The sequence below is a fragment of the Macadamia integrifolia genome, unplaced genomic scaffold, assembly GCF_013358625.1.
Source record: "Macadamia integrifolia cultivar HAES 741 unplaced genomic scaffold, SCU_Mint_v3 scaffold2957, whole genome shotgun sequence".
NCBI classification, from domain to species: Eukaryota; Viridiplantae; Streptophyta; class Magnoliopsida; order Proteales; family Proteaceae; genus Macadamia; species Macadamia integrifolia.
Window position 1 is genome coordinate 1,715 of NW_024869088.1, and position 9,874 is coordinate 11,588.

A 9,874-nucleotide genomic window follows, 5' to 3' on the forward strand; every position below is an offset into this window, starting at 1 on the left:
TTTTAATTTTTTCTAACAAAAAATCATTTTTTTACCAAAAAGAATAAAAAAAATATCATTCATTGGATGCATTAGATCATCTTTGGGCTACGTTCGGCCTTCAATATTCTTTTAGTTGGGGTCTAGGAAGCGCAATATTTTATTGTCTTGTTTTCCATTTTCACTTGGCGTCCCCTTTTTTGTTCATTTCATATTTTGCTTAGTTCATCTTTAATGATCATTTCAATGCTATGTTGAATAATCAAGCAAGGCCATAAGTTGACATTGGTCTTTTATTCTCTTAGGCTTTAGATAAATGCCAATTTGGTGATGAAATTAGAAAGAAGGAAGGGAAGCTGGATTCTTCAGGTTGGTTCTTGTTATATGTACTCTATACCAAAGTTGCCTAACATCAATCTATTCATGCACAATCCTTTTTAAATTATTATTGTATGATGTATCTATCTTCTAGTGCACAACCCAACCCCAATCGCAACCATTTTCCTTAAAAAAAAAAAAAGTGAGGAAAGAGATCCTAAATAGCTAACCCATTTTCATATGGTGGTTGTCATAGTAACTGAGAATGGAGAGAATTGGAGCATGGGTCAAAGGCAGTTAATCTGTTTAGTACGGGTATTACTCAAGAGGAGCAAAGTGTTAATACTTGATGAAGCTACTGCATCAATGGATACTGCGACCGACTATCTTATTCAGCAAACCCTTAGGCAACACTTTTCAGGGTCTACTGTCATCATAATTGCACATAGGATAACATCAATTCTTGATATCGATATGGTCCTCCTCCTCGATAATGGTTAGTCACTAGCAATTAGTACAACACAAAAAATGGGTTCAATTGAGTGGGTAATAGTCTTCTTATCTCTAGTGCTTGTCTAATCAAGTTGACATATTTTCTTTTATCAAGCAGGTCTTATATTGGAGTATGATTCCCCAGCCAAATTGCTAGAGAACAAGTCCTCGTCATTTGCAAAGCTTGTTAAGGAGTATACTCGAAGATGTAGCTCTAGTTTTTGAAAGGCTGAATAAGTTTTGAATGGTCAAATGTAAACATGTTGAATTAGACAGAGATGTATTGATTTTTTTAGTATGAAAAAATTTTGTTGGGAAAAGACAGTAGAGTAATATCGTGACTTACTGTAATTATTTGGGTTGGCATAATATTTTTTTTTTGAGGGGGTGGGGATAGAACATTGAGTTATTGTATTAGAGGTAAAGCATAAATGAGAGGGAAATCTTTTTCTTTACACATGTCTATAGACCTTAGGAAAGGACGTATCATATCTTTAAGGTGGGATCTCAGTTTCCTCTCCTTCATTTCCTTGCAATATTCAGGATGAGCTTCGAATTGATGCTGAAAGTAGGCCTAGATATCGGTTTATTTAGCCCTGTTAGTGGAGTTATGGATCTATCTTCCTACTGATGGCAATGCCAAAGGTGGGAGTGTGATCCTGGTTTTTTTCTTAAAACCATCCATTTTCTTGCCGTTGTTTCTGATGTCATGTAAGACTCAGCTCCATGAGATGATAAAGGTAACTCTCTCCTTTGCTTCTCGTAATATGAAGAGATAGGGACTAATTTTATGGTAGAGTTCGTGGCCTTCTTTCAGGGCCTGCATCATGCAAAGATCTTAGGCATTGAAAATATTTGGATTGAGTGTGACTCCTATGCAATGGTTACTTGCATTAGGAATAAAAAAATTCCATGGTGTTTCGAGCAACGATGGTTATTTTACAAGAATTTTTTGAATGAGATAAATTGGGTAGTTTCACATTGTTATGGGGAAGTTAATATCGCTGCAGATAAGCTGGCAAAGCATGGAACTATATCAAAATGTTTTGCCTCATGGTTAACAACTCCTTTTGTTTTATCTGATGTAAGTTGGGACTTTCAGAGAAGACCCGGATTTCGGTTTATGCAGATATTGGGATTGGTAAAAATCTGTTGATGGCTACACTGAAGGTGGATATTTAGTTCAATGGGTTTTGATTATGCCTGCACCACCATTTTTTGTTAATGACATTCTTTGCTGATCTTTGGCCAAAAAAATGTAAGACTCAGCTTGTATATTATTTTTTCTCTCCTTCTTAATAAAAATGAATTTTTAGAAAAAAAAAAAAATGCTGATACAATATCTAAAAAGAATGTGTCGACTTTATCAAGTCGATAGGTGACCCAATATGGTCGATACCTATCGATAAACTCAATATATCTCTTATAAACTGTAGAACATGATTTTGTCACAACACAATACTTAAGTATAGCTCGTGTAAGGTATTCTAATCGATAAATCAGCTGCAAAAACAGGAGTATCTGGAACAATGGAGGAATTTCCTACTCATATTATTGAGGAGATTAGATGTGATTCTTTCTCCAAACCAAGATTTAGATTCTGCAGATAGCTTTGGAGGATCCTGCTGATAGCAATGCCGAAGGTGGGGTCCTTTCTTTAGCTTTGGATCCTTTGATGTACCTTTAAATCTTTTTCTCTTCTACATTTTAATACAATTCTGATTTCTAGCAAAAAAAAAAAAAAGGTATTCTAATTGAGTTTTATTTTTTCATAATTGACGTGATTCTTTGCTTGTACTAGCACAAGTGATCTTAGTAGTGTTGATTTCATCATCATTTGGGGATTAAATATCTTACAATCAAGGATTGAAATTAGATTTGCATAATTATAATTATTTATCAAAACTTTGATTTTTTATTTTTTTGTTTACAATGAATTGGTAAATTAGTGAAAAACAATCTGATTGATTGAAAAAAAAAATTGCAACAAACTAGATTTTGTTTCAATGATGTGCATTAAAACCATTAAACTTCCTCCAACTGAAAATGATATATTGTTTTGGTATTAGTACATATAAGAAACTTCATCCTTTACACATAATCAATTATATGCACTTATTTTATCGTATTTTATAGACAACGTGGCCCCTATACTAACATAGGGGCCAACAGAGAGCACGCAAAAGTATCAACAATAGTGAGATTTCTACTTTTCATAGGGGTGGGGTGGTCAATTCACCTCCCCTGTGTGTAGGCACACTGGCCACCTTTTAGGCTTCTTTTTCTCGTTTTATATATTACTTATCTATTGTGTTATGCTTCAAATTTGTATTTTTTTTTTTTTAATATATCCTAAACATTTTCGTACATTTTTTGAGCATTTCGACTCATATCTTTAACGTGTTTTATGTCTCTCGAAACAATATGCTATGTCTCTTAAAAGGGTTTGTCAATATCTTTAAAATGCTATAACTATCTACCACGAGACACATTGGATAAAGATAAATTTTATGCACAAGTAGAACCCAAGGTCCCTACTCATATTCCAACCTTTACTAAAAAGGAGGCGGTTAAGTGGCAAAATAAAGCTTTGAAAATCCAATTAAACAATTTGCATTTTTTAGAAGAAATGGAAATGTGAAAATACAGGTGAATTACATGGAAGCATATATTCTTGAATCCAAGTCTAGATGAAGCCAACCCTAAACCATTTTGTAAATACCCATGTGCTCTAAATTGCCATATCATTCTTCCATATGAGATAACCTCTAAAAAATATCCGTCAAAAAGCTTTTGCCCTATAGATTGTAAAACAGAAAATTTGCTTGTTGCTACATTAGACAACTTAATAATACACTGCCAAATATTGTTTGGATAAAAATTGTGTTATCTTTTCTATACCTAAATTGTGGTTACCAATTCTTGCTATGATTTTACCAAATATACTCTTGCTATGGTTGATTTTTTCCTCTCAAACTTTTCCGTTCATGGTCATGCACTCTAACTCAAAAGTCTCAAATTGGTTCCTAGAGTGGCAATTTGAATTATTCCTATAGCCAATCATATGGAGTTATTCTGACCTCAAAAAGTGTATGGCTGAAGTTCTTTGCAAAAAATCTTCTTAATAACATAGCACTTCAGGACAACTTTTTGATTGATGTGTTATTGTTTCAAAAATATTTTCACAACCCAATTTTCGGTAAGTTGGAGTTGTCAAAGGAATTAAATGATCTATATAACCTTTTGAAAAGGAAAGGTGTGGCTTGCTGGTATTGAATATGATTTTCTTGAGTTACTTTTGGCTGTTTCATTTCCAGTTACCTTTTTAGGTAGGAAATACTTGTTGGGTGACAACATATATATATATATATATATATATATATTTTTGGGATAAAGAACATTTTGAATTGTTTATGTCATACATTATTGTTTTACTGGGTGTAATCGTAAAAGTAAATTTTGGTTGTCATCTGTATCTGTATAATCAACTTTTTTGGACTTGTAAATGCCTTTTCTAGGGTACATAGGGACTTCCATTGTTGGATTAAAATAAAATTTTTATTTTTTATTTGTGGAGTTGAGATGCGTTGGGAAGGGCATGGTCATTAATTTGAACACACCCAACTTGTATAGTGAGGCCTAACTAGAAAAATATTTATTAACAAGATCATACAAAACAAGTTCAAATCCAACGAGGTTACACCCAATTGCTCATAATTAACTGTTTCCTCCATCACTCGAATATTATTATTATTATATTTTGTCAAAGAAGAAAAAGTCAAATGCATTAAATAAAGTTAGAAACATCAGTGTTTGAGCTAGAGCTCGAGATTTGGGTTAGTTTGATCATCACCATATATGCTATCCTACGTAGTAACAGTACCATGTCATTGTTGGGCCTGAGCCAAAAATGGGGTATAAAAATGCGTATATAGACATAAAAATAGAGAGGGATTGTACTCCAAGGACACAAAATGGGACTACTATCATAAAATAATAATTGTAACTCCAATGAATCACTCCAGATTCCTCCTAGATTCCATCCTTCTTCTTTAGCTCGCTTAATCCCCTGGGAGAAGACTGGGGAAGTTAATATCAATGGTTTTCCATCGCTGAAATATTTTCCATATGGAAACTTAGTAAAGCTCAAATTTGTGGGCAGTTAGGGTGAAGATATTTTCCATAACTGATGAGTTTGGGACCTATTTGATTTGACCAGGTGGACAAATAAAGCCTTAAGTGTACATTAAAAATTAGAACTTTGTAGAAGTAGGGAAAACAAATGGGTAGCTATGAATAAAAGGATAAATTCCAATAAAATGGGCAGTATGATACATTTTGGCAATGGAATTTGATAAGTGACTAATCCAAATGGCACTCCATTATGCAATGAATGAAATTACCACATCACAATTTCTTGTGGCAAAAACTAGTTCAGTTGTACATGACCCTTTACCCAACACAACAAATTGATTCTGACCATTTTAATTTTTCCTTGTGTTTTATTGGTGTTTTAAAATACTTTTGACAAAGTGCGGTTGAGATGAAGGGTGCGGATCAGGTAATCGCACTAGAATCATTCTAGTACAATGTTTAATCCATACTTGGACTCCACTTAATCTCTCTCTTCTTTTAATTGGTTTTTATTTTCAGTGGAGTCCAATTATAGATCAAACACCGTACGAGAATCATTATCGTATGAGGAGCTGATCCAAACTCTGAGATGAATAACAACAATTGCTCCAAATCCTAAAGATAGAGGAAAAATCCCTTACATCATAGACATACATCAAATTACCTTCTTTATTCCCCTCAAGGTTTTATGGCACAAAGTTGTTGTCTCTAGTGGTGTTGATGTCCAAGGCATCGCCTTTGAAGCACTTTGTGGACAATTCGCATAGGGGGTTGAGCTAAGATCAAGGAGAAACTTTTCTCCTCACACGTCACTTGTAGCACTGTAATTTTAAGAATTCAGTTACCATATGATTTGAGCTAAAGGCATTAAATTTATGAGACGATGGATTTATCGGTAACTTCTCTAGAGCAGTGTGAAATAGCTTCTCGGTCCTCTCATCCTATTTTGGAAGTTCATTGGTGCAAGCCTTTGAGATCTTGGGTGAAGCTAAATGTTGACGGTTGTTCTCTTGGTAATCCTGGTTGGGCAGGATGAGGAGGTATCTTTTGGGATCATGATGGTAGGAAGCTTCTCTGTTTCAAGATCTTCTTGGGTGTTTCCTTTAGCTTTTCAGCTGAGATTTGGAGCATTATCAAGGGGATGAAGATTGCTTGTGATATGAACATAAGGCATCTTTGGATTGAGTCAGATTCTTCAGTGGCTGTTTCCCTCTTTCATCACAGGCTAATTCCCAGGTCTGTCCTCCAGAAGTGGACACACCTTCTTGATTATCTGAACTCGATCGAGTGGAAGATTACACATTGCTTCAGAGAAGCAAACCCTGTGGCTGACTTTCTGGAAAAAGACGCAGCTAAGTCGGGGGTTGCTAGTGATGATGTGCATCTTCCTATTCACATCACCAATGAGTCACAAATTGATGTAGCTGGCACCCTCGCTTTAGAATTATGAGATAGCGGCTGTGAGCCTCTGCTGATGGCAATGCCGAAGGTGGATGCTCACTTCTGGATTTTGTACTATATTTTCTTTTTTTTCATCATATTTTAATACAATCTGATCTTCTAGCAAAAAAAGTAAGGAGTTGTCGTCATGGTAGAGGTGGACAACACCAAGGGTTGGGTTTTCTCCACAATTTCTAGTCGTATATACCATTAAACCCGTTTGTTTGGCGAGAACAAGGGGAGGAAAAGGAACAGTTATGGGCTTCACATGTAATGGGGTCAAAGGACAGTAATCGTAAGGAGAGGAAAGACTAATAAAATGATAAGGTGAAATAGTAAAATAATAATATAATCTATATCCTCACAACTCACAAAATTTTTTGTAATAAGAATTCATAGATAGGAATGAAGGACTTTGAAGTAGGGTAGGATGAGATAATTTTTTATTTTTTTTGGTGGAAGGTAGGGTTCCCTTTCTGCATGACCAAACAAAACATTTAATGCATATCGTATGCTACATTATCATCCCATCAAAACAAATAACTTAGGGTTTTATAATTTTATGGAAAACCTTTAAAGTATCCCACCCCTTCATTTTCACCTCATTTTTTCCATCAAACAAATAGTCTTAGTGGTCAAGTGTTTTTTTTCCCCACTAAAAAGTCATGTATATTAAGAATGAATGAATGAGAAAATTAGACTAGAACTTGAAAACAAAGAAAGAGGCATATTGACACTTTTCCCACCTTCAGCATTGCCATCAACAGGAGGAAGAAACAAGAAACTCTAACTCAGTGGATAGGAGAATTAAGAAAATCTATAATGGGGACGATGGTAGCATCCATGTGCAGATCTTTGGACACCATAGCGGGCCACATGAGAACAGGATCTGAAATCTCAAACCTTGCAGCAGAATTCGCTAGGAATTCCGCAACAGAATTTACTTCACGAAAGCAATGGGTGATTTTCCATTGAATTGATTCCAGATAATCCTCTGTGGTCAAGTCCTTAAATCTTTTCTTTGACTACCACAGTTAAGCTTTACACAAAGACCTATATTGATAAGTAAAGAAAATAGGATTTATTAAAGGGTAATTTTGGCATTTAAGAACTTACATAGTCGGAAGTTTTCTTTTTAACGTTACTCATAAAAGAGAAGTTTCTCACTTTCTCATAGGAAAAAATTGGAAATTACAAGTATGTTTTACCATTTAGCAGGCTATGGTGGTTGCATTTCTAATCCTTTATTCTATTGATTCTTGCTCTCCAGAATCAATATGGGAGTAGATTTTGTTAGGTACGTCCGGTTCAATTCCTTGTTCCCACGGATTGAACTGCTGCAAAATGTCACTAAGGACCAAGAATCAATGAGCATTTTAAAGATGCTACTTACTTCCCCCTTTTTAATTTGTTGGTAATACAAAAAAAAATCTTCTATATAAATTCAAGGTTCCCCTCTTTATGCAACAAACAACTCATTCCTACAAAAGCAAAGGCCAATTGATTCCATTCTCTGTTTCAGATTCCACCATGACACATCCCATTCTGTTGCTTGGTCTTCTGATAGTAGCATACTTTAGTGTAAGAAAAATGATGCCTTTTCATTATCCATTTATTTCAACGTTAATTGTTATTGCTTGTTCTTGTTTTGTCTTTCTTATTTTCTTCCCCCATGAAATTGTAGGGTTCTCAAGCTGAAAATGCATTCTTACAATATTGGGAAGAGCATATTGGTCTTCCATTCCCTCCACACTGGTTATCTGAAAAAGCTTCTCCACTAAGACCCCATCAAGAGGCGTTGTTTATGAAACTTATGGAGAAAAATGAATTGTCTTTTCACCTGCGTTCATTCTGTAAACAGGCAAATATTGCTTGCTCCACAAATGCACTAGTGAAGAAGATAACAGACAATACAACTTTGCCGCCAATAGCCCAATGGAATGAAGCCAAACTGAAATATGATTTTCCTAATGAAACACCCCTTTCTGTAGCCAGCCAAGGAGGATTGCCATATTTCCGGGAGTCAATGGTGAAAGAGGGAAGTTTCATGCCCATCCCTGATCTAAGGGACCCTATGTCATATAAATCATTCCTACCGCGATCTCTGACCTCAAAAATCCCATTTTCCTTTGCCCAAATCAAGGAATTAAAGAAGCTTTTTGGTGTGGTAGATGAATCAAACATGGATAAATATATTCAAGACACCCTTGGAACATGTGAGAAGAGCCCCATTCGAGGTGAAAAGAGAACTTGTGCGACTTCCGCCGAGGATCTTATTGATTTTGTTTCCAAGGAATTAGGGCACTATGTTCATTTATGGAGTACTGAAAGTGTGGAAGGATCATATGAGAATGTCACAATTGGAGCTGTGAAACTCATATATGGAAATCTTTCTGAATCACCAAGCTTATGTCATAGCCAGCCATTCATATTTCAAGTCTATTATTGCCATATTTTACAAAAAGTAAAAGTTTATGCAGTTGATATACATGCTAAGAAGAAAGTGAATCATGCGATCATGGCATGCCATTATGACACATCAACTTGGAATCCGAATCATCTTGCTTTTAAGTTGCTAGGTTTTGGCCCGGGTCAAATTGAAGTCTGCCATTGGATAAATGAGAATGGAATAGTTTGGACAAAGACTCTAGGCTGAGAAACAATTGAAGTTTGATTATCTTCTAGTCTTCTTTTTAATGTTACTATACATATTACTGCTTATGCTATTTGAAGGATAAATAATGACTTATTTTGGCCTGCTTACCATGCCTTTTGAGTTTCAATATGATTTTGTTACTCAATTTTCCAGCATGACAATAACCTGAAATCAAAAGAAAACTCGGTCCAACGTTCCCTGTTGCACCCATACCGCACATAACCAATTCTACAATAAAAAAGGAAGCCTGAAAGTCGCTGATCAAAATTATACACCAAGACAGGGTATCCTTTACATACACACCAGTAAACTCAATTGCACGACCAGAATTCCAGAAAGATCTGAAGGTTTGGTCTAGGATCAACAGGGGATGTGACTGGGAAAGTATGGTTAAAACACCTCGACGATGAGGCATGACATATGCTTTGGGTTTTTGATTTCATTTCACAGTGATGAGTTGTATGATTCATTTCATGGTGATAAATTTTATTTTCAGTTATATCTTGATGTATGTAGGTTTGGCTATTGGCCTGTTTTAGCAAAAAAACAAAAAGAAATATTGGTCTGGTTTTTTTTTTTTTTTTTCTTTTTTCCTGGAGTGGTGTTTAATTCAACAGTGATGAGTTGTATGATTCATATTTTAAGTTTTATCTTGATGTGTGTAGGCTTTGCTTCAATTTTTTTAGGCTTTGCTTCAAATTTTTTTTTTTTTTTTGGGTTGGTTGGGGTGGGGGGTTTCAGATGGAAGCTGTCTTCTCCTTAGGGAAAGGGAGATGTTCTGCTGTGCTGCCAGACTCATGTCATTTTCAATGGGTTCAATTGGGGAACTTTTGGTGGTTCCCTGATATTCTGATT

General features: G+C 35.3%; 2 protein-coding genes across 2 annotated transcripts in view; both read left to right on the forward strand.

Moving 5' to 3' along the window:
• Window positions 1–1,042, forward strand: part of LOC122067523 (ABC transporter C family member 3-like) — a gene marked incomplete at its 5' end in the record, with an annotated part of 2,361 nt that extends 1,319 nt beyond the window's left edge. Inside the window, 3 exons of the mRNA XM_042631371.1 lie at window positions 285–348; window positions 554–793; window positions 908–1,042. Coding sequence (XP_042487305.1) covers window positions 285–348; window positions 554–793; window positions 908–1,014 — 411 coding nt within the window. The remainder of the gene's footprint in view (window positions 1–284; window positions 349–553; window positions 794–907) is intronic.
• Window positions 1,043–8,176: 7,134 nt separating this feature from the next.
• On the forward strand, window positions 8,177–9,019 carry LOC122067524 (polygalacturonase-1 non-catalytic subunit beta-like). The gene has a single exon (XM_042631372.1). The coding sequence runs from the start codon at window positions 8,177–8,179 to the stop codon at window positions 9,017–9,019; it is 843 nt and encodes a 280-aa protein (XP_042487306.1).
• Window positions 9,020–9,874: the final 855 nt, after the last annotated feature.